Raw genomic sequence first — 25,503 nt, 5'->3', positions numbered from 1 at the left:
TTTTTCATATTTTAAATTTTTTAAAGTTTCATTTCTGAAGAAAAAAATTACTTTTGTGAGGTTCCTACCCCTTTGGTGGTTTTTATTGTTGATATAAAGACTAAAATTCTTATTCATTCGTAAGCTATCAGAGAATATTTACAAGTAATTGACTCAGAATTATTCTTTATTAAATAAACTTAAAAAATAAGATTTGGATAGGAATTTTTTTAAGAATTTAAAGTGTACTTGATTGTTTATTGTTATAATCATGATAATGCACAGTTCAATAAACTTAGAAAATCAAAAACAAAAGGGAAATGAACACATCATTTTAGCCCCAGTATTTAATTTCTATTAATTGTAAATATATCTTTACTGCCATTTTGTGCATAAATATGCATTTCCTACGCTTAAAACAAATATGAGTTCATCTTGTAATCTATGTTTTTCTTTAATGGTCTGAACATGTTTCCATGCTGATAAATATTTTTGTTATCATATCATTTTGAATGGCCACATTGCATGCTTTACTGTGATTTGTTTAGTCTATTGTGAAGTTGTTCATAGTTCTTTGCTATCTATATCTTTGTGTATATGCAGTTATTTTCTTAGGTTCTGTTGCTAAAAGAATCTCTGGGCAAAAACAATATAAAATTTCTCTTCCAAAACTGAAATCAGTATATAATCTTACCAGGACAGATAAAAATAATGAGTATGTACCTAGGATTTAGTACTATTTTTGGTTGGTTTTTTTTTTTTTTTTAAGATTTATTCATTTATGCACACAAGAGCTGGGGTAAGGCCAGAGATGTGGGGGGTGAGAGGACCCACCAGAGACAGAGTTGGGATCAGAACAGGCAGACCGACTGAAATATACTGCTGAGGGGAGCAGCAGGTGAGACAGGAGTGGTCTGCCTCACTAGGTGGGTAGCTCCCTGGCCGGCCGGGGATCAAACTCGTGCTGCAGAGGCTGTGGACAGCTTCACAGTGCAATGCTTAACCCCTTGCGCCACCAGGAAGGCCCTAGAACTATTTTTGATTAAATGTTAAATATAGAATTCGTTTTTAATTTGGCTTAATCACTGTATTTTGGGATCCAATATTAACCAAGTACGTCAGATAGAGAAGGGCAGTATCTCTCAGAAAAAAGGTAGCCAAAGGAAGTATGTAGGCATTTTCCAAGAAGAAATTTTACCGGATAATAATACATCAAGCTTTTCTAGTATTCAAAGAAATGTGAACCAAAATGATGAATTGGAAACATTTTTAACCTATTAGATGAGGATGGGCTATGAGGATGAGTTAGACTATGTAAAAAACTATTTTGGAAATAGCTTGGCAAAATTTTATAATTTTGATTCTCCCGTTAAACTTAGTAAACTCAGTTACTGAATGTTTTCCTAAGAAATTAAACAGAATTATTCACAAAGATATATGTACAAAGATATTAAATTGTAGAAATTCACAAATAATTAAAAATGTCTAGCAATAAAAAATGGATTAAATTGTGGTATTGCCCTAAAATAAAAATACTATGGATTTTTTCTTTTTAAATACCTATGCAAGGTAAATTTATGAATTAACACTTAAAATTACTAAATATAGTAAATGTTATGTTATTTTAAAATATAAATTGTCACTCAACCCATGGAATCGGTTCAAATTATTATTTATTCCTCTGTGAAGTAAGATATCAGGATTTTCTTTTTTCCAGGGTTTGGCTGAAATTGCAGATAATTTGGGGGGCGCAAAATTTTCATGTAGGTAGTCTGTAATCTTATAACAAAACCATCATATATTTTGGGGGAAAAAATTCTGTATAAGTATTTGAGAGACTAAGATTTGGTACTTATTTGAGGTTTAAAAATTTTCACCTAATTCTGGAAGTTAATGTATTTTAAATCAGCAGTTCTATTTTTGCTTTTTATTTTAGTTACAAATACTTTCCAAGACTGGACCTTAAGCTTTTTGACAGACCACAGGAATTGAAACTTTGTTTTAGTAGACACCCTACTGGGACTAGCATTACAAACAGTCCAGCTCTCATGGCTAAGAGAACTAAACAGGTCAGATTTTCTTTATCTAATAAATATTAATTTAAAATGTAAGATATGTATATGTGATATGCAGCTTATAGTTTAGAAGTATCACCCACAGCAACCATTTGAAGTCTCACTGTGGTTGTTAATGATTAAATTAGATTTCTTGCAACCCTCAGAATGCTGAGATGGAAGGTTTTGAATGCTTATGTTTACAGTTTAAGAGACTCCTTGGGAACCAAATACACTTTTTAAAAAGGAACTTTATTGAGATGTAATTCATGTGCTCTACAGTTCACCCACTTAAAGTATACTCAATAACTTGTACTGTATTCATAGGGTGGTGCAGCCATCACCATGGTCAGTTTTAGAACATTTTTATCATGCCCCCACCCCCACTCCCATGAGAACATTCACACCCCTTAACTACCAATTTCTATCAATTTCTCCATTCCTGAGAACCCTAGGCAATCACTAATCTCCTTTCTGTTTTTATAGTTTTGCCTACCAGGGCACTTCATACAAATGAAATTGAACAACATGTGATTATTTGTGGTTGGCTTTCTTTACTTAGCTTAAAATTTTTAAGGTTTATCTATGTTGTGGCATGTTTTAGTACTTCATTTCTGCATAGTATTCTATCATATGGATACACCATGTTTTACTTACTCATTCATGAATATGTGGGTTTTTACTTTTGGCTTTTTTGCTTAATGCTGCTATGAACATCTGTGTCCAAGTGTTTGTGTGGGTGTATGTTTTATTTCTCTTGGGTATATGCCTAGAAATAGAATGTTGTGTCATATGGTAATTCTGTGTTTAACCTTTTGAGGAATTGTCACTATAATTTCCAAAGTGACTACACCATTTTACATTTCCACCAGCACAGTAGTGTGTAAGGACTCCAGTTTCGCTACATCCTTGGTGATTCTTGCTATTATCTGTCTTTTTCATTATAGCCTGCCTTCCTAGTGGGAGTGAAGTACCATGTCATGTGTTTCTTTCATAATTAATGTAAATATACTTTATATCAAGTATTATATTCTAAAGGGACCTGAAGGAAATTATCTTAGGGCAATTGGGATATTGCTTTAATACCATATCTGACTTAAATATATAAAGAATTAAGCTATGATTAATGTATCTTTTAAACACACACTGAATTTTGCAGGTTTTCAAACTCAGAGAATTTGCAACTAAAATTCTTAGATCAGATCTTAGCAATTCATGGACAGTCTTTAAAATCTACAGGTAACCTGAGGTGTTCCTTAGTTCTATACAGTACCCATTTCTCTCAATGTTAACTTGAGGGGAAGCACCCAAAATTTTTCAGTTTTACTGTTGCCAGCTTAATAAAGGCCAGTTTTTAAAGGGAAGAATTTTGCTGCTAAGTCTATAAATCACATTTTCATCAGAATGTTATTTTCCAGGGTAGCCAAAAGAGAAAAGGACCTTCATCTCTTAGAACAACAAGGCACTATATTTTCAAATACCTCTTCAAGTCTCATAAGAGAACTCATAAGAAAAATGAATACACCAGGATCTTTTTACTTGAATCATATCCTAGCAGAGGGAACTTTAGTGTAAGGCACACCGTGACAGTCTCACATATCTGGAAGGCTCTCTAGTTTCTTGGAGTATATATAGTTTGACAAAGTTCAGGAGGTGTTTCTGATACCTTTTCTTTCACCTAAATCAGAATGAAAATCAGAAACAGAAAACATGACAAACTATTAGGTAGGAAGATTTGTCATCTTATATTATAGTGCCCACAAAGGAATGGGTCTTTTGTGGAGTCAGTCAGTGAAGAGTAACACTGATTGAGATGAGGGAGAGTAGAGTAGAAATCATCACAGAAAATAGCCTAGGACATTGAAAACTTTCAGCAGGAAGAGGGTGAGAAGACTATCCCTTTTAAGAATGACAAGAACTCAGAAGCTATAGTCAAATACCTTACGTCCATCAAACATATGAGTGATTTCAATGTGAAGGACACCTAATTAACCATTATATTCTACATTGTGAGTGATCTCTGCTTTGAAGGAATTTCTAGTCTATTAAGGCATGCTTGCCAACAAATAGTTACAGTGTAGTATAAATTGTTTCTTTAAATGAGAGTTGAAGGAACTGTGTGGCGCTAAGGAGGAAGCCACTCCAAGAAGTAGAACTATGAAGTACTTAATTTTAGGATCAGATTTTACATTTTTTTCTGTCTTTCCCTTCTCTTTTACACCACCTTAATGCATTTTAGTAAATACTAAAATGTTTCATTTATTTTCTTTCTAGGAGATAAAAACAGCTCATAAGTTGGCAAAGAGATGTTACACAAATCCACCACAATGGGCAAAGTGTCTCTTCAGTCATTGTTACAGTTTATGGTTCATTTGTCTCCCAGCCTATGTTAAAGTTTCTCATCCTAAGGTCAGAGCACTTCAACAGGCCTATGATGTACTTATTAAGATGAGGAAAATGGATGTGGATCCTCTAGATGAGGCAAGTATAATAAAATGAGTTATTATTACTAAGGTCAAATATGTGTTGTGTTTTTAGGAAAACACATGTCTCAGTCACATTAAAGTGTCAGTCAGCTATTTCATTGAGCAGGAAATGTAAAACTATTACTTTGTTTCATAAAGTTAGTATTTATTTTTAAATTTTTAAAAAAGATTTATTTATTTATGCATGTAAGAGCTGGGATGTAGGCCAGAGGTGCAGGAGGGTAGTGAGAGGATTCACCAGAGAGAATGGGCAGCAAAACAGGTGGTTCTACTGAAATACACTGCTGAGGGGAGCAAGGGGCGAGACAGGAGAGGTCTGCTGCGCCATGTGGGTTGCTCCCTGGCTGGGGATCAAACTCATGCTGCAGTGGCTGTGTATCACTTCATAGTGCTGGAACTTAACCCCTTGTGCCACCAGGGAGGTCTTTATTTTTTAATTTTAATACATTTGTTTAAAAATTACTGCTTTGGAATGAAGCAGGGCTTCCTTCCTTAGAATAAATTGTTTGTTTGCCTGTGGTTAGTGGAAATGCTGACTTCATTTTATTCCTTTTTTTTTTTTAAAGATTGATTTATTTATGCATACAAGAGCTGGGGAACAGGCCAGAGATGCGGGGGGTGAGAGGATTCACCAAAGACAGAGTGGGGACCAGAACAGGCAGATTGCGGCCAGGGATCAAACTCGTGCTGCATATCATGGCCAGGGATCAAACTCGTGCTGCAGAGACTTCGGATTGCTTCATAGTGTGCTGCTTAATCCCTTGTGCCACCAGGGAGGCCCTTCATTTTATTCTTAGTGTAACCTTCTTAGGAAACAAATAGAGAATAGACTTACTAAGTAATTCTCCACTTAGGACTTGTGTCCTAGGGTGAATTATGTAATTTATCTGTTTTTCATATTGTATATCTGAAAATGCAGATCTGAATTTTACACACTTGGTACCATTGACATTTTGGCCCTCATAACTATTTATTGTGGGGCCTGCCTGTACATTGTAGGATTTTTAGCAGCCTCCCTGGCTTCTACCAACTAAATGTCAATAGCTATCTCCTTCCCTCCATGGTAATTAAAAGTGTCCACAGACATTAACAAATGTCCCTTGGAAGACAAAGTTACCCCACTGATGTGGAGTAATAATAATTAGTACCTTCTTCATAGGATTAATTTTAGGGTTAAGTTAGTAAATGCACATAATATGCCTAGAATAACACCTGGTTCATCGTAAGCTCTCTGTGGATGATGTGGTATTGTTTTGTATGCATTGTCTCTCTTAAACCTAAATTATACTCTCCATTTCTCACTTCATAGTATTCATCTTCCTTTTCAAATCCTTTTTCCTATTTCAGTTCTTCTGTTCTCTTTAATAACATATCTTTTCTCAAATCTTTTTACTTTCCCTTTAGTAGAAAGAACCATTTTGCCTTTTGGTACTCCTAATTGTTCACCAGCTCTGTCATAAACAGCACATTTTATAATTCACAAAATAGTATATTCTATATAAATGCTTCCTTATTCTCAAATTAAATCTTTGACTGCTCATCACCATTCCTATAAACTGACTCACCTGATTTGAGACCCTTGAGATTCTGGTGTCAATTTTTGGTTCCCACTGTCATTTTCTAATATGTGAAATTCAGGTTTTTAGGAGTTTCCACTTGACTTATGTTCTCATGATCAAGTCTAGCCTTATAAATACTATCCTTAGCAAAGCCTTTGCTAATTATATTCAGCATATTAAACTTCTCATACTCTTTTTAAGACATGGATTTATACAATTCATTTTGCTATATAACCATTCTGGAGATTCTCTAATTCCTTTATAGTCCATAGACTATAAATGATTGGTGAAACAACTGTTTTAATCATACCTGATTTTAAAGATGAATTTTCAAATTATAGAGAGTAATAGTCATTCTCTTTTTGTTACTGAAACAAGTGGAACACATGTACTTATCTAAAAAAGTTAACAATGCTGGTTCTGTTATAAGGAATAGATTTTAAAGATAGTTAACCGAAACTCTCAAATCAGAACAAAAGAGAAAATAGTGCTTAATAACTTTAGAAGAAGTTTCGAGTAAAGTCATTTAAAAGTCTGTACTCGTCACAAAATTACGCTAGCTACTAATACTTTGATGTTATTTTTTGTTAGGTTTGCTATCGTGTAGTAATGCAACTTTGTGGACTTTGGGATCATCCTGTTTTAGCAGTGAGAGTCTTATTTGAAATGAAAACTGCTAAGATAAAGCCAAATGCTATTACTTATGGTTATTATAATAAGGTAAGTAGAGTTGACATTAGGTAATACATGCTTATTAAGATTAATAATTTCTTACATTTTATATTATTCATGAAATTTCCCTTAGAGGTTTTGGCTATACTTCTTTATATATGTATTACATATGTATATATTTTTAAAACATCAACTATCCCTAATAACATTTTTACCTGTTTTTTTTATTTTTAGGTAGTTTTGGAGAGTTCCTGGCCTAGTAGTACCCGCAGTGGTATCTTCTTATGGGCGAAGGTACGGAATGTGGTACGAGGTTTGGCACAGTTTAGGCAGCCACTTAAAAAGACTGTGCAAAAGTCACAGGTTTCCTCAATATCAGGTAATACATGTGATTGGAAAGATATTTTCGTGCTGAATCATAGCTTTGTAGGCACATACATTCTTAACTTAAGTGAAATAGAAAATGTAAATAAAATTTTGGCTTATATTTTCATATATAACTGAAGATAGATATGATCTTAAGTCCAAAATTATTTTTCCCCACTGTTTTAGGAAGTGTTCTGCAGTCATAAATGAACTGTGAGTTATTCATGTTTAACTTTGGAGATTATCAGTGCATGAGTATTGAACTGCTATTGTCCTTATCTTTAGCTCCTCAGAATGCCACAGGTGGAAGTGATGGGGACACGGTGAGCCACGGTAGCGTGGATAGTTCTAATGATGCTAACAATGGGGAGCATACAGTCTTCGTCAGAGATTTAATCAGTCTTGATTCCATTGATAATCACTCTAGTACAGGTACTAAAATATGCATTTTACTAACCCTTCACTTACTCTCATTTAAGTCTTTTCTTTTATTGAAAAACTTTTACCCTTCTTTTGTGAGTTTGTGCAATGTGAGTACGTTAGCAACACTGTATCTAAATAAGAGAAGAAATTATACCTCTGATTGCAGATCGCTTCATTTCCTGAAGTATAAAATTAACTTTGGAGTGCTGTGCACAAGGCTCTAGCATGGTGCTTCTTTCTTCATGAATTTGTGAAAGTATATGATTGTGGGGAATTGTAAGCCAAGGAACTTGAATATTAGTGACACAACTAGCAAGTCTTTTTTTTTATTAACTGAAAAATATTAAAGATTTGAGACTATGAATGCTAAAGAAGGAAGAAATAGGTTTTACATCACGAGAAAACGTTTTTATTGCAGTCATTTTTTGGACTTTTTTTTTAATTGGAGAAAATTCTGAAACTATTTTTACAGGGCTGTGAGTATAACCTCTGTCCTCTGAAGTTAGAAATAAGTGTAATTCAAGTGGCACATTGAGCAGATATATATGTGTTGCCCATCCTTCTTCTTGTGTTGTTTCCCCTTTGTTGTTGTTATTGTTAATATTTCAAGCTTTTCTTTAAAAAGAATTCTAATTCCTGTGCTTCATCTGATGAACTTGTCTCAATGACTGAAGTTTCCTTTTCTCTGCTCTTTGTTGCTCTGCTTTTTGCTCTGTGCTGTTCTTGGTGCTGCATTTGTCCTTGGCTGTCATGGTGTGGGGTGCAGACAGACTTGTATGACGTGAAGCTATGGATACACGTGTGCATTAATTCTACCCTTGAATGTTAACCACTTCAGGTAAATTCCCATTTCTTAGGTTAAATTTGCTGACATGCAAGGGTTGGGGAGAGATCTTTTGTTATATTTTAAGTATTGTTACAAGTACAAAACAACTTTAGTTTTCTTGACTTTACCTCCTTTGGATCAGTTTAATCAAATATCCAACTGAACATTCTATGGTCAATTTGCAAAGTAATGTGTTATCTTATTTGAAAATAAACTGTGCCTTGATGTACTTTTTATTTTGAGATTGGTTTGTAGCATCATTTTATCAATAGTTTTATATGGGTATTAAAGATTTCAGTATTTCAGATATTGAGGCTGCTTTTTACTTAAATTGTACTTGAATTCTTTTTGTTTTATTGTTTTTACATTTGATTTTTATTTATTCATTAAAATTATTTATTTATTTATTTATTTATGCATATAAGAGCTGGGGTACAGGCCAGAGGTGTGGGGGTTGAGAGGATTCACCAGAGACAAAGTGGGGAGTGGAACAGGCAGACTAACTGAAATACACTGCTGAGGGGAGCAACGAGTGAGACAGGAGAGGTCTACTGTGCCAGTGGGTAGCTCCCTGGCTGGGGATCTAACTCAGGCCATAGTGGTGATAGTGCTAAGACTTAACCCCTAGGACACCAGGGAGGTGTCCTGTTTTCACATTTTAAAACAACACGTTTATTAGGAAAAGGAGCAGGAAAAGAGGCCCCTGCATAGTCACAGGAGGGTAGAACTGCTGCACTTGAATTCTTGTACTTAAAACTACCCACATAATTATAGAAGCATGTATATAAGTCATTGGAAGTCAACATGTAGCTATTAGGTCACAATCCTGTTTGTAAATTAGCTTTCTACCAAGTAAAAAGTAGGAAGTTTTATGAGACTTTCATTTTAAACTACCTTATTTTATGTCCTCCTGAACCTTTCCCCTAATACTTACAAAGAAATGGATTTCATTTATGAAAAACCAAGAAAATAATTTTGTGGCATGAGATCATTACAAAATAATAATAATAATAATTATTATAGTAATAAAGCAATTTGCTTAACTCTAGATTTTTTTTAACTTGTTTCATTATAGAGGCAAATCAGGCCTTTAGTGGGGAGAAAATGATGTAGTGATTCTGGATAATTGACATAAAGAGTCTAACAATAGGGGAAAGTACTTCAGATCCCTATTTCCTATATGTTTCTTTTCAGCCACATTTCAAATATCAGAAGGAAGCTATGATACTGAATTTGTAGGGATTAAGTGTCTCTATACAGTTTCTGATGCTGCCATTTGATACTTTTAAAGACTTACAGCCCAGATGCTAAAATTACTTTTTCATTAAGGATTGTCTCAGAATATTTCTGCTTGGTACTTGATAGTGAGTCACTTAGCTTTTTTTCAGGGACTTACCTAGGTTTAATCAATTTACTCAGTGCCCAGGCTAGTGTTAATTTCATGAGGCGAGCCAATAAAAAGTATCTGAACTAGTATTTAAGGTTTTTAAACCCATAGCTTGAGTGGTGATGGCAGAAAGTGGAAGGCATTACTATTTTTCGTGTTTTCCATTGGCATCCTTTATAATGATTCTCTAGTATATTATACTAGATTATAATGATTTTCTGGTTTTAGTTTCAGTTTAATTTCAATGTTAAATAATAGAATTTTAAAGCCAAAGTAGACTTTAAAAAGCTTTTTCTTGAAATCTATTCAGACTTAAAAGAAATGTTGCATGAATAGTAGAGCAAACTCATATTTAGATTCATTCACCTTTAGCTTGCCACATTTGCTTTATTGTTTTCTTTATAAAATACATATTTTTTCCTCTAAATCATGTGAGGGCAGGGTATGTACATCTTGCCCCTTTTACTCTTAATAACTTCAGTGATATTTTATATAATCACAGTATAGATACCAAATTCAGGAAAATAATGATATACAACTTTAATGTGTTGTCTATATTTCAGTTTTGTCAATTGTTGTACTGTCTTTGGTTGTACTTTACTGCCCTGTCTTCAGTTGTCTTTAACCTGGCACAGTTCCTCAACCTTTACCTTTTATACTTCAGCTTTTTTGAAGAATTCAGTCTAGTTATTTTGTGAATGTTTCTCAACTGAGTTTGTCTGATGTTACCTGTGATCAGATTAGGTTATGCATTCGTTCCTTTATTTTCAAAATGATGTATCCTCAAACAGTCACATCCAGAGGTACACATGGTGTGTTTGCCCCTAGCTGGTCATGTCAATTTTGATTAACATGTTAGTATTGTTTGGTTTCTCTGTTACTGTTGTCCCCCTTGCAGATATGAAGATACCCTGAGACTATACAATTATGTCCTTTTTGTCTTTCTTTGTATGGCTTATTTCATTAAGAATAATCCATGTTGCTGAAAATTGCAGGATTTCATCCTTTTTATGACTAAGTAGTATTCCATTGTGCATATATAACATACCTTCTTTATCCCATTATCTTCCAGTGGGCACTTAGGTTGTTTCCAGATCTTGGCTGTTGTGTACAGTTCTGCATTGAACATGCAGGAAACAGATAACCCTTCAAATTTTTTATTTTTTGGTTAAATACTCAGAATGGAACAACTAGATCATGGAATTTCTGTTTTTAATTTTTTGAGGAATCTCTGTACTGCTTTTCATAGTAGCTATAATATTTACTTTTCCACCAATAGTGTGCAAATGTTCCCTTCTCTCCACATCTTCCCCAACACTTCTTGTTTCTTGTCTTTGGATAATAGCCATTCTCACAGGTGTGAGTTGATATCTCTTTGTATTTTGATTTGCATTTTGCTAATAATAACATGATGATGAGCATCTTATGTGCCTATTGTCCGTCTGTATGTCTTCTTTAGAGGAGTGTCTATTCAGATCATCTGCCCATTTTCTAATCAAATTTGGGTTTTGTTGTTGAGTTTTATGAGTTCTTTATGTATTTTGTTTTTTTTTTTTTTTTTTTTTAAAGATTTATTTGTTTATTTATTTATTTATACAAGCACTGGGTACAGTCAGAAGCGCGGGAGGGTGAGAGAATTCACCAGAGCCAGAGCGGGGAGCAGAGCAGGCAGAAGGACCGAAGTACACTGCTGAGGGGAGCAGCGGGCGGCAGGAGAGGTCTGCGCGCCATGTGGGACCCTCCTCTGGTGGCCGGGGAGCAGCTGGGGATCGAACCTGTGCTGCAGAGGCTGCCGGCAGCATCACAACCCAGCGCTCAACCGCTGCGCCACAGGGGAGGCCCAGAGTTCTTTATGTATTTTGGATACTAACCTCTTGTCAGATGTGTGATGTGCAAATATCATCTCCCATTCAGCAGTATGTCCTTTCACTGTGCAGAAGCTTTTTAGTGTGATGTAGTCAAACCACTTATAGTTTATTTTTGCTTTTCTTTTCCCCAAAAGCATCTCATTTGTTATTGTTAAGCAACATATTGCCTGTTTTCTTCTATGTTTTTATGGTTTCAATTCTTACATCCAAGTCTTCAATCTGCTTTTCCCTTCTTTTTTCCCCTCTTTCTTTCTTTTCCAATCCATTTTGAATTAATTTTTGTCTATGATGTCAGATAGTGGTCTAACTTCACTCTTGCCTGTGACCGTCTAGTTTTCACACTACCATTTAGTTAATATCCTCTTTCTCATCACAGCTTCTCTTCTAAATATCACATTCATTGATGATTCTTGCCAGAACTAGTCTCTACTATGAAAGTTAAGAGTGGTGATTTTGCCAACTTTTTGTCCCTCTACCTTTCTAAGATGATATATTGTATGTTTTCAGACATCCCCCATCATGTTGTTTGAGCTTTGCTTTCTTATATACAGTAAAATGCTTTTGGATCATTTTTGTGCCTTCCCTTCTTGAGCTCTGCAATCAGCCATAATTTAAGGATTCCAGATTCCTATTAATAAAGAATAGATCTTAGAAACCAAGATCTGGGCCCTACTTGTGCTTATTGCTGTCACAGTATTACTGCTTCTTGACTTTTCCAGCAGAGCTAGAAAATATGTATGTATACATGCATGTATGTATGTGTGTGTATTGGAAATACCTGCAATTCTAATGAGCCTCATAGAGCCTCCAGTGAGCCTTTGATTTACTTTATTCTATTTAATTAAAAAAAATTCCTTCTTCCACAGTAAGAATCTTGCCTCCCAAATCATCATCACATTTAACTCATTTCCTGAGGCCTAAAGTACAAATAAAATAATTTCAGAATTCTTAAACCCCTCCTCCTGTGAGAACAAAAACCTTCCTCAGGAGCTCAGGATACTTTTTACCCCAACCTTCCACTCCCCGCAGACCTCCTCTCCCCCTTCTTAAGGTAAAGACTCAAAATAATGTGTTCAAAAGTAAGGATTGGTTTTCCCACAATCATTTTAGTGTGATTATGTTATTCCTGTGAAATTTAGTTGGTTTCATTTGTTACTGTGTGCATTCAATTTTCGTTCTCTTTTCTCTCCTACCCCAGCTTGTTGAATTGATTTTTTGAACATGTAGGAAGTAATACATTCCAAAAATAAAATGTATACAGGAAACCACAGTTAAAGAAGTTTCTTCTTTCTCTATCCCTTCCATCCTGTTTTTCCCCCACCCTTTGTGACAATTTTTATTGTTTCTGATTTTATTATCCCTGCATTTCTTTGTGCAGATATGTTTATTTCCTCTTCTTTGTTGCACAAAGAGGTAGACACGCTCTAAAAAACTTGTGAGAGCATCTTGTCCAGATCTGTTAATTTGCAGTTTGTACTTGAAATTAAAGAGTTCAGTGCTTTAAGTGTGTAGTGTCCTTTGATGTTCTGTTTCAACTGTTCTTTGCTTGTTTTCTTTGTTTAAAATGGCCTATTGTGCTTTGTGAGCTTTCTTGCCTTTCTTTTCTTTAAGTTTCATTGTACAGATCAATAGAATTGTTTTACATTTTATAACTGTAAATCTGAAAATATTTAAATATAAGTCTGCATTTTTTTTAACAGGTGGTCAGTCTGATCAAGGCTATGGTTCTAAGGATGAACTTATAAAAGATGATACAGAAATTCATGTGTCAGAAGAACAAATAGCAAGAGAACTGATAACTAAAACAAAAGTGCAAACAGAAGGTTATGTATTGATATTTATTAGCTATACTTAGAAAATTACCTATGTTACTTAAAAGTCTTTTATGATAATTTTGGTGATAATTTCAAAAAATGTAAGGTCTGGGCTTGTACAACACTGTCTATGTACTGTTACATGAGATAGGTTTGGGTATCTATGAATTTTCCAATCTTTATAGATTCTGTAGGTCAGACCTTGATTTTACAGAAAATAGTATCCCATTGAAGTATCATTTGCCACTATTGCATGGCTTCTTTGTAACAGAACTAGAACTAAACTTTTGAGTCATCAAATTTATTTTGCAGTGCCCCTATTTTAAAGTGCTCTTTCATTTGAAGTACTTCAGTTATCTAACTGGATATTTTTGATTGGTAGGTTAAATAAAGTCTGTGTGGTTTTTCCTGTGGTTTTTGGTGTTTGTTTTTTTTTTTAATATTTAATTTTTAAGTACCCCCTTTCTTTTTAAGATTTATTTTTATTTATTTATACAAGCACTAGGCACAGTCAGAAGCGCGGGAGGGCGAGAGAATTCACCAGAGCCAGAGCGGGGAGCAGAGCAGGCAGACCGATGAAATACACTGCTGAGGGGAGCAGCGGGCAGCAGGAGAGGTCTGCGCGCCATGTGGGACCCTCCTCTGGTGGCCGGGGAGCAGCCGGGTATTGAACCAGTGCTGCAGAGGCTGCGGGCAGCCTCGCAACCCAGTGCTCAACCGCTGTGCCACCGGGGAGGCCCGGTTTTGTTTTTGTTTTTTGTTTTTTTTTTCCAATTTTCTGGGCCTCATTGAGCTGATTTGTAGTAATCATTTTATGGAAATATAGAGGAATATTTTGGCTTTGTGATAAGAAGATGATCTTCCTATCCTCTCATACAAAACACTTTCTTTAATGATGATGTTACTTGTTTTATGCTCCAGAGCTTTGCAGAAGCAAGTCCCTCTTCTACTTTTAAGTGATTAGTATAACTGAAGGTTAAAGCCTTTATCCACTCAAGAATGCTGACATTAGCATTATTAAATACTAAAATAAAGTAAGTATTTCAGTCAATATGGTCAACATTGAAATTGTCAGACATATAAGTCAGTAATGAAATAGTCATGTGTTTGCCCCTCTTGGGGAAAAATACATAAACTATATAAAATCAGTATATATTTTCTGTTCAATATTAGCAAAAGTGAAATGCTAACATCCAGATATTTTTTCCCCCCCAGAACTGTGTGATCTCTCTGCTGTTATGGCAAAACATTCACAACCTAATGCAGAGGCCCAGAGTCCTACTGAGCCCCCTGCTTGGGGCAGCAGTATTGTGAAAGCTCCGTCTGGTATATTTGATGTCAATGGCAGGAAAAGCAGCATTGGTGAGTCTCTACATATTGATTTTTTTTTTTTTTTTTTTTTTTTTTTTAAAGATTTGTTTATTGATTGATTGATTGATTGATTGATTTATACATACAAGCACTGGGTACAGTCAGAAGCACGGGAGGGCGAGAGAATTCACCAGAGCCAGAGCGGGGAGCAGAGCAGGCAGAAGGACTGAAGTACACTGCTGAGGGGAGCAGCGGGTGGCAGGAGAGGTCTGCGCGCCATGTGGGACCCTCCTCTGGTGGCTGGGGAGCAGCCGGGGATCGAACCGGCGCTGCAGAGGCTGTGGGCAGCTTCGCAACCCAGCGCTCAACCGCTGCGCCACCGGGGAGGCCCTCTACATATTGATTAATAAATATTTGGAATGTACTTCTTCAGGCATAAATGTGTCTATTGATACTAAATTGATGACTTAGTTGTAATGAACATGCTAAAGAGCCAAAAGTATGTTTAAATCTTACAAATGGAGTTTAAAAAAAAAGTTAAAATAGTTGTTATTTAAAGATACTTAATGTTTTAAAGGAAGGCTATTTAGTGTGTTTGTTAGTGGGAAACCTTTTTTTGTTTTAGTGTCTATTCTGAGTTTGGTGCCTCTTTCTCATCGTAGATAGTGAGAGAGGAAAGGACTGTAGGGCTTCCTCTATTCAAGAACAGTGATGTGATTGAATCCCAGAGGACTTAATGTGTGACAGCATAGTCCCTATTGCTGAAGAGAAATGGGAGAAAAGATTCACATCACTTAGGCTCTACACAAACATGCCAGTGGGTCTTGAAGTTTGATGCAGTTATTATAGGCATCCAGAGTCACTTCTTGTTGGTGATTAAGTACTTGTAATGAGTAGTCTGTTGCATGTGACTCCTTGAATTTGAGTTTATTAGTTTCAGTTATGTTCCAGCACCTTTAAGGCATACAACTAAGTATATCATTTTAAAGGACAATGAAATTAGCTTGAGTCCTTTGCCCTTCACTTCTCTAAGATCAACTGTCTTATGTGTATATATTATATAATTTTATGGAAATTGGTTTTTTCCGTATCTTAAATTGATGTAGAAATTACTCCTGGTTCCTAATCTTTTCCTTTTTTATTTACTGTGATAACAAGTTGAGTTTGTTTTATTTTTTGGGTTGTGTTCAAGAGATGGAGTTTGAAGGCTTTTTGAAAAAATAATTAGAGGCCTCCCTGGTGCCGCAAGGGGTTGAGATGCAACCTATGAGGCTGTCTGCAGCCTCTGCAGCACAAGTTCAATCCCCAGCCGGGGAGCTAGCCACATGGCGCAGCAGACCTCTTCTCGCTCGCCCGCTGCTCCCCTCAGCAGTATTTTTCAGTCAGTCTGCCTGTTCTGTTCCCCACTCTGTCTCTGGTGAATTCTCTCACCCCGCCCCCGCCACCTCTGGCCTGTACCCCAGTATGCATAAATGAATGAATCTTTAAAAAAAATTTAGTATTTTTGTTCTATATCCAATTTTCCCAACTTACTGATAGCAAGTTTAAAAAAAAAAAGGCAGAATTTTCTTTGCCAGAGGTTTAAAATTTAAAAAAATTTTAGAATATTGAGATGGATGTGGTCTGGGAACTGATATGTTTCCTCCCCTGTTTACTTATTTCTATAGTTCAGCTTAATCTTGAAAGATTTACTCTATTTAGTCAAAAGGTGGTAGTACTGGGATTCTTCACAGTATATCAAAATAAATTTTATTTTAAAATTGTTCTCACAAATGTACCACTGAATTCCTGGAAATATTGCAAGAACCAGTAAATTTGCAAAGATATTTTTATTTTTGCATAGAACTGGGGTACAAGGCAGAGGTGGGGGATGGGGAATAAGAGGATTCACGAGAAACAGAGTGGGGAGCAGAACAGACAGATCCACTGAACTACACTGCTAAGGGGAGCAGCAGGCAAGACAGGAGAGGTGTGCTGCACCATGTGGGCTAGCTCCCTGGCCAGGGATTGAACTCAGGCTGTAGAGGTGGGCCTTTGTGGTGGTAGCGCTGAGACTTAACCCAATTATTGGTAAAAGTTTTCAAAGAAGGTTCAAATTTTGGATTTGTAAAGCAGTCTAATTTAATTCTCCTGAAAGCTATCACCGTGTCCCTAACTGCTTATTACTAGTTCTGTTAATTGATATAATTATGATTATTTGTTGGTACCAATTTAGAAGACTAAAAAGACTTTAAATCCATTTAGAAGATTAAGAAACAGAATTTGTCAAAGACTCCCTTAAAACTCCCAGTTCCTTATGGTTTTTTTTTTTTTTTTTTTTTTTTGAAGATTTATTTTCGCATGCAAGAACTGGGGTACATTCCAGAGGTGCAGGGGGTGGGAGGATTCACCAGATACAGAGTGGGGACCAGAACAAGCAGATTGACTGAAATACACTGCTGAGGGGAGTGTAGTGGGTGAGTCAGGAGAGGTCTGCGGCACCATGTGGGTCACCTCCCTGGTCCAAGATCCAACTCATGCTGCAGTGGCTGCGGATAGCTTCATGGTGCTGCGACTTATCCCCTTGCGCCATCAGGGAGACCCCTCACTATGTTTTTAAAAAAAACAAATCAGAATCCTAAATATGAATGGGAACACTTAAGTTCTGATGATAATTCAAATAAGAAATAGCTTTTGGTCTTGGAGTGGAAAAAAAATTGCTTGGTAGCAAGGAGTAGAAAGACTACTTGCTTTCCCAAAAGCTGGGGAATATTTCTTTAGTTACTGACATAATTTTGTTCCACTTAATCACACAAGACTAACATTGTTTTCCTAGCATCTCACATAGAGATTGCTAATAGACACTTAGATATTTGTTGCAGGAATGAATGTATCTGAACCTTTTTTTAGCTACTTCAATTTTATCAGCCTTGGATTCTCAGCACTCTATTTAGATTATTTTACTTTGGAACAGAAAGATTTTTACTATAGCAAATACATAATTCATACATGACTATGTATTTGCCTTGCACAGTAATATATAACTGGCAAGTATTTGATGAATTAGATATATTAAAATTAAGTAGATTATTTCTATTTAGGTGTGCTGTATTTAATGCAGAATATATTTAAGTGACTATAACTCTCTTAAAATGTAAGAGAGTTTATAGAGTTATTCTGATAAATATAGTGAACAATATAGTATATACAACATATATTGCATGATCTTTTTCTGTAATGAATGTATGTATGCATAGAGGATAAAATGCAGATTATACATTAAAGTATCATCTCTGGGAGACAGGGTTAAATGTGTGGGGCTTTTTTGGAGTGTTTTCTCAATAAGTTCTAATTTTATATAAGTTCTAATTTTTATAATTTCTGAATCTTATAGTCTGGTATATGTCACTATCAAAATTAGCAAAATATTTATATAAAATTTACAAGAGAAAACATTGATTTTTCATACTGTGCTTCTTTTAGGTAGTACATCGAATGTGCTATTGTCTACTCAAGATCCAGTTGAAGATACAGGCTTTGGTGAAGTTACTAATCTCAAGAAAAATGGAGATAGAGAAAAAAGACAAAAGCATTTTCCAGAGAGGAGTTGTAGTTTTAGTTCTGAAAGTCGAGCAGGAATGTTGCTTAAGAAGAGCAGTTTGGATTTGAATTCAAGTGAAGTGGCTATCATGATGGGAGCAGATGCCAAGATTCTCACAGCAGCATTGACATATCCTAAGACTTCTTCACTTCATCTTTCAAGAGCCCATAGCTTTGAGAGTGCTAACTATCATCTAGCTGATACTAGGACTCATATGTCTGAGAGCATGTGGGATTCTGAACACAGATCTTCAGTGTTAGAGATGCTAGAGGAAAGCCAAGAGCTTGTAGAGCCTGTGGCTGATGACAGTATAGCTAAAACTAGTATGACAAAGGATACACATGACAGTCTACAAAATACTAGTAGTAATGATCAATCCATAGACTTAAAGGCAGGATCCAAAGATCCAATGAATAAGAGAGGTAGTTTATATGGTGTTGCTAAAGTTATTGAGAGAGAAGATGTTGAAACTGGACTAGATCCTTTGTCTCTTTTAGCTACTGAATGTGTAGGAGAAAAATCTCCTGATTCTGAAGATAAATTTTCTCCAGTTATTGCCCGGAATCTGGCTGATGAAATTGAAAGCTACATGAACCTGAAAAGTCCTCTGGGCAGCAAGTCTTCTAGTATGGAATTGCACAGAGAAGGAAGCAAAGAGTCTGCCACTACCACTGCATTTATTCACCCTTTAGATAGGAGATCAAGCCTACCTTTAGATCATACTCCGCCAGCACAGGAAAATCCTGAAAATGAAAAGAACTCCCTTGCAGTGTCCAAGTCTAAAACTTTTACTGGGCGTTTGAAGCAGCAGACTCCTACTCGAACTCATAAAGATCGTACAAGTTCTTTATCAGCACTGGTGCGTTCTTCACCACATGGCTCATTGGGTTCTGTGGTAAATTCTTTGTCAGGTCTAAAGCTGGATAATATACTCTCGGGGCCTAAGATGGATGTGCTAAAATCTAGTATGAAACAAGCAGCAACAGTTGCCAGTAAGATGTGGGTAGCTGTAGCATCTGCCTACAACTACTCAGATGACGAGGTAAGAATGTTTTATGTGTATACTCAATCTGAGGTTAGAATGTTTGTAGTATTTCTCTCTATATAAATTATTTTGTGATTTCTGATAACTGTAATTTCTATATTTTAAAATTTTATGCATACCCTATTTCTTGAAATGACTTGGACATACATGTAAGCAAATTAGTAATGAAGAAATAGAATATCAGAAGCTAATTCTGTAGATCAGTGTAAACTAACACATTTAAGATTATTTCTTTGAAAGCACTTATGATTAATGTTTGAATTTAATATTAATACCATGTCAGATAGTACTTCATTTTTAAAATAACTGTTATCTGTTTTGTTTTTAATATATATGAAATCACTCTGCAGCTCAATCCATGGATTTAATACTGTAAAACAAAAATAGTTAATTTTTTTTAAAGATTGTTTTAATATGGTAGTCATTATATATTTTTATAAAATATGAGTGGGTAAATTTTGCTTATTTGTTTTATACTTTAGTAGAAGAGATAGACTTCTATAAGTGTCATTATTATTGTTGGCACTATTTTCTCGTTACTGTCATAGGTTATATATTTCATAACAACCCCATGGTACTACAGTTATCCAGTCTTCAGTGAGGTATCTGAGATTCACAGAGGTTAATTAACTTCTACAGATCACACAGCTAGTGAGTGGCAAAACTAGAATTTGGGAAGTTGGCTCTAGGGTCATACTCTTAACCACTATAACAGCAAAGAAAAGGACAGTATCTTAGAAGAGAGGGGGCGGTTTCCAAAAAAAAAAAAAAATGATATCTGATAGTGATAGTTCTGAACAATTTTTATATTGCTAGTGGAAAGTCTCACAAAACAACCTTATTTTTCATTTTTTTTTTTACATTTTTTTTTTAATTTTTTACATCATTGTTCATTTTTAAACAATATTTACTTCCCCCCCACTCCCTCAGGTGTAGTCCCCATAGTTTCCTTCACCAAGGCACCCGTGCACCATCACCTCAGTCCCCTGTGCGCCCTTATTTTTCTTTTTATTTTTAAGAGAAAAAAATAAGATTTTAATGACATATACATCTCCTGTATACATGGGAAAGACTCAGCATGTCTGCTGACTCATCCACATGGCGTGAGGCGACATCTTAAATATTATATATTAGCTAAGGCAAAGGAAGTTAATATCAAATTCTCCGTTTCAAGCTTACATGGTTTCAGAAAAAAAGTTTTAGTTTTCAATCAATCCAAACCAAAAAGATTAGGGAAAAACTATAAATAAAGTTGGAAAGTTATAGCAGATATTAAAAAATTTAGGATCTAGTCCAGTTCAGGTTAAAAGCAAAAACTTCAAAAATGATTGAGAACTAGAATCTGAACAACCTTATTTTAAGGACTCAAATTATTCATATTTTTTCAGATAATTTAATGAAAAGTTCAAAAAGCAATTTCTGCAGGGTCACATACCTCATTAAGTAATGGAGACCCAAGATCATACTCTTGACAATATGACTCTGAAGCCCCTTTTCTGCTTTATGCTGGGATTCCTGATTCTGTTGGTGACAGTGATCTCCTAGCGTCCCATCATTTTACAGTACTGAATATTGAAAGACATCCCACACTCGTCATATAACAGCAGGGCACGACATAACCTCAAAATATTGAGCCATAAACTTGAGGGTCATGACGGGCAGCAAAATGGTGACTACCAGCAGGGTCGTCAGGTAGTGAAGCCACATATATATACTCCGTTAATAAGGTTCCCAGACAGAAGAGTCAATCCAAAACCCAATGTATCAGAAGCATTTAGGATCATCAGAACTATCATCTCACTCTTCTTCAATTTCACAGCATTCTAGAGGAAGTAAATCACCAGATTGGCTGATGTATTAGGACCTAGCAGACCCTGCAGAAATAGTAAAAACATTACCTCAGAAATACAGGGGGAAACTTGTGTCTCAAGCAGAAATTGATTTGTCCAGCGTGGACTTCCAGAATAATCACTCACGATGTGACTGCTGTTTGTCATCAGGCAAATGAATAGTCCGTACAGTATAGGAATTCCAAAATGACAAATGAGAAGTTGTGTAAATTAAACAGTTTTAATATATACTCTAAAAAAAAGGAAATATAGAAAATGTAGAGGGACACTTGTATCTCCTTCTGTATGTATCTGGTTAGCTTCTCCACAAACTTACCTAATTGTTTATATGCTATATACTTATTAAAGTATGTATTTTTAAATGTAAAGAAAAATTAGGTCATTGCTTGAAAGAAGTTTAATTCATAAAAGGGTAGAGTGAATATTTCCCATTGGGAAAGATGCTATTTATGTATGTGGGGTTTATTCTTTTTGTTTAAAGGAGGAAACTGGTAGAGATTACAGCTTCCCAGCTGGCCTTGAAGACCATATTTTGGGGGAAAATACATCACCCAACACAAGTATCTCAGGGTTGGTCCCCAGTGAACTTACGCAGAGCAACACAAGCCTTGGCAGTAGCAGCAGCAGTGGAGATGTAGGAAAACTGCATTACCCAACAGGTATGGGGGGGCGGGGATTGTCCTAATTTATTTACCCAGGCGTTTTCATCCCCTACCACATGCTGATTAATATGACCCATTTTTGGAGATGATCTGATTTTTAATAGCCACTTTTATATGATGTATAAGTACTACAGTCACAGTTTATTTGTAGTTACATGTATTTGTGGATTATATCATTAGTTCTCAAACTATATTGCCCATCAGTATCAACTGGAAAATTCATTTCAAAATACAAATGTCCAAACGCTAGGCTAACAGTTTCAAGATGGATTCCATATTGATATGAAATCTGTGAGATGGGGCATTTAAGACTTTTTAGGGTTAATTAGGCAAATGTGTGTTAGGATTAAGAGTACCTGGTTCACTTTTTAAAATTGTAATTACATTCATTTTTTTCTTTCTTTCCATTATGAAAAATTTCAGATTGTCCTGAGTGAAATTGAAAGAATCCTATAGTGAACAGTCCATCTAGATTTACTAAACTGATGTTGCTTTTATCTCTGTGTACATACATACATGTTTATACTGGACCATTTGAAAATAAACTGCGGACTTCATACTTTCCTCCTAAATACTTTACTACAGATTTCCAAAGGATAAGGATAGTCACATACATAATGTTTTATGATGTTTACTTCTTTCCAGGTGAAGTTCTGTTTTCAAGAGGCATAAAAGGGCAAGAGTTTGAAAAATCAGACCATGGTTCTCAAAATACTAGCATGTCTAGCATCTATCAGAATTGTGCAATGGAGGTAAAAGTTCCTTATTCTGCCTATGATAAAGTGACTAAATATATTTTTATTTCAGAATGGCATTTAACAGAATTCTATGATACCCATCCTTGTGGACAGAATAAAATAAGTGATTTTGTTGAATGTTTGATATGTAGTCCAGGCAATAAAATGGTAGTTCTTCTTATAAAGTAATTAAGCTGCTAATTGTAAAATTGATCAAGAAAATAAATGAAATTCTACATCTCTCTCAAGAGAATGGCCTATTAAGATTAATTTTCACTGTAGAGGTACTCACTGTCTGCGCTTTTGTGCCCTTAGGTTTTGATGTCAAGTTGTTCACAGTGCAGAACGTGTGAAGCTTTAGTTTATGATGAAGAAATTATGGCTGGATGGATGGCAGATGACTCAAATTTGAATACAACCTGTCCATTTTGTAAAAGCAACTTTTTGCCTCTTCTCAATATAGAATTTAAAGACTTGAGAGGCTCTGCAAGGTTAGTATCATAAAAGCTCCCTTAAGAGGTTGAGTGCCTGCTGAAAGTCAAGACTCCTGGAGGTAGAGAAAATAGTCGTGTTATGCTCAGGTGACCCTTTTCCTTCTCGCCTTCACATTCAGTAAATAAGCAGAATATACTAGAAATGTAGGAGACTACTTTCCATTTTATTTAATATGATTATCAGTGGTAGTTAATTGTTAGGGCTAAACTTTGTATATAATGAATAGAAGGGAGAAGTAATGACTAGAAACAAAACAGATTTATAAGGGGGGGATGTATTATAAACAATTACAGGAATGCTTAGCTTGCTTGCTTCATGGCTTCGTTGAATGGCTCTCAGAAACTGGAAAGATCTTACTGTGAACTGTAACCTTCTCTAGACCTTTTTGTTTGAAAAGTTTAGAAGAAGTAGGGGAGAGAGAATGAGAGTAGCAATGTATACATGTCAGCAACAGGCAGTGTTTCACTTATGGATTGTATAATTCATTAATGACTGCTTTACCATAAAATGCTTCTAAATATGATGGAATATAGAGGACTTCAAGATATTTAAAGACTTTTTTTGGATCTGCTCCACATTTAGCTTTTTCCTGAAACCAAGTACCTCTGGTGACAGTTTACAAAGTGGCAGTATTCCATTGGCAAGTGAACCTTTGGAGCACAAACCTGTATCCAATTCAGCAGAACCTGACTTAATCAACTTTATGGATTTCCCAAAACCTAACCAGACCATAACTGAAGAAACAAACGCTGCAGTTGAATCAAGGTACCAGAGGGTACAGAGAATTCTTTATAAAATATTGGGTAGCCTCATAACAATTACATTTTTTAAAAAAGATTTATTTTATTTATACAAGAACCGGCCAGATGTGCAGGAGGGTGAGAGGATTCACCAATGACAGAACAGGGAACAGAATAGACAGACTGACTGAAATACACTGCTGAGGGGAGCAGCGGGCGAGACAGGAGAGGTCTGCTGCACCATGTGGGTTGCTCTGTGGCTGGCAGGGATCAAACTGGCACTGCAGAGGCTGCGGACAACTTCACAGTGCTGCGCTCAACTGCCTGCTCCTAGAGAGGCCCCAACAATTACATTTTTTAAAGACAGCCTGACTCATTTTTCTACCAAATATTGCTTAATTTTGCTTAATTGCTTAATAATTGCTTAAATATCTAACAAATTAATGTGATGATAAGCCACTTGAAATCATGTTTAATGTTTTCAATGGTCTTTTACAAATTGAACTTATCGACTTAGTAAAAGGATTTCCCTGTTTAGTGTAGTTATTGCCAGTTTCTAGGGTTATATTCTTTTTACTATGAAATGTATTCTTTATTCTTAACTATTGAATGAGTCAAACATTTATTGAGAGCCTATAGTATACTATTATGCTGAGCACTATAATTTAAAATGTAAATCGGATCTGGTCTCTATTCTCGGGTGGATTGTGTCATGGTAGAGATTAATACTTATTTTCATTCACTATATTTCTAGGTGATTTTGTTTCATAAGAATTAAATAACATTTGAATAAAGCACCTGAATGGGCAGCTTAATCTTTTAAAATAATACCTGTTTTCTACCATATGTCTTCTTCTCATCATTCACCAGTCATGTACTCCATACGCCTCTTCTGATCATATTTACAAAAATGCCTAAAGAAAATTTAATTCTCATGAGGTGTTACTGACTCTTCTCAGATATATTTGCAAATGCCATTCATTCTAGAAAATACTCTAGCTCTAGATTTTAGGTTGTTTTACAGCACAAACAGCATTTCTTCTTCATTTTTTTGAAGTGATGAAATAAAGAAAGCCAGTGAAGATGTCCAAACTATGAAAATTTCACCTGTGCCTAATAGTTTATCAAAGCGAAATGTATCTTTGACTCGAAGTCACAGTGTTGGAGGTCCTTTGCAAAATATTGACTTCTCCCAGCGACCATTTCATGGCATTTCAACAGTTAGTCTTCCAAACAGTCTGCAGGAAGTTTTGGTATGTAACAACATGTAGTGATATTGTATGTTCATGTAAGTATTAATTAGAACAGCATATATTCTTCTGTGGTAGATTTACTTCAATCACATGAAAATTGATAAGAATTTTTCATAAATAGGTAAGAACTTTTAAAAATTCTCAAAGCCAAGATCAAAGCACTCAGTAAACTAAATCTGTCATTTCTTATTTATTATATGGCATAAAAACTTCCCCATGTCTTCTGTTTGGTTTTGTAAAGATGCAGTTTATGTTAGAAAGCAGGAGAAAAGTTTAAATTTTTTTTTACTTACCAATTTTCAGAGTAACAAGTTGAGTTCCTAGCAGTGTCCAATCATCAATTGATTTGGGGAAGTAGGGTATAAGACACTCACTGAATTAAATGTTTCTATCCTT

The 25,503-nt window shown here is 35.4% G+C and overlaps 1 protein-coding gene and 1 pseudogene across 3 annotated transcripts in view; both read left to right on the top strand.

Annotated features, from left to right (window-relative positions):
* Nucleotides 1-25,503, top strand: part of DENND4C (DENN domain containing 4C) — an 80,678-nt gene that overhangs the window by 45,452 nt on the left and 9,723 nt on the right. For 2 of the 3 annotated variants that reach the window (XM_037495120.2, XM_054689780.1), the window contains exons 16-28: nucleotides 1,916-2,048; nucleotides 4,308-4,514; nucleotides 6,670-6,798; nucleotides 6,985-7,129; nucleotides 7,402-7,548; nucleotides 13,321-13,443; nucleotides 14,650-14,796; nucleotides 18,208-19,367; nucleotides 21,702-21,879; nucleotides 22,528-22,634; nucleotides 22,935-23,110; nucleotides 23,697-23,879; nucleotides 24,912-25,107. In XM_037495120.2, coding sequence (XP_037351017.1) covers nucleotides 1,916-2,048; nucleotides 4,308-4,514; nucleotides 6,670-6,798; nucleotides 6,985-7,129; nucleotides 7,402-7,548; nucleotides 13,321-13,443; nucleotides 14,650-14,796; nucleotides 18,208-19,367; nucleotides 21,702-21,879; nucleotides 22,528-22,634; nucleotides 22,935-23,110; nucleotides 23,697-23,879; nucleotides 24,912-25,107 — 3,031 coding nt within the window. The remainder of the gene's footprint in view (nucleotides 1-1,915; nucleotides 2,049-4,307; nucleotides 4,515-6,669; nucleotides 6,799-6,984; nucleotides 7,130-7,401; nucleotides 7,549-13,320; nucleotides 13,444-14,649; nucleotides 14,797-18,207; nucleotides 19,368-21,701; nucleotides 21,880-22,527; nucleotides 22,635-22,934; nucleotides 23,111-23,696; nucleotides 23,880-24,911; nucleotides 25,108-25,503) is intronic. The other variant, XM_037495121.2, reaches the window with a different exon arrangement.
* LOC119232821 (alpha-ketoglutarate dehydrogenase component 4-like) lies at nucleotides 20,764-21,520 on the top strand (annotated as a pseudogene).

This window comes from Talpa occidentalis, unplaced genomic scaffold (assembly GCF_014898055.3).
Source record: "Talpa occidentalis isolate TD23 unplaced genomic scaffold, MPIMG_talOcc4v2.1 talOcc4.7, whole genome shotgun sequence".
NCBI classification, from domain to species: Eukaryota; Metazoa; Chordata; class Mammalia; order Eulipotyphla; family Talpidae; genus Talpa; species Talpa occidentalis.
Note: the sequence above shows the minus strand (reverse complement) of the source record. Positions and strands in the feature narration are given on the sequence as shown.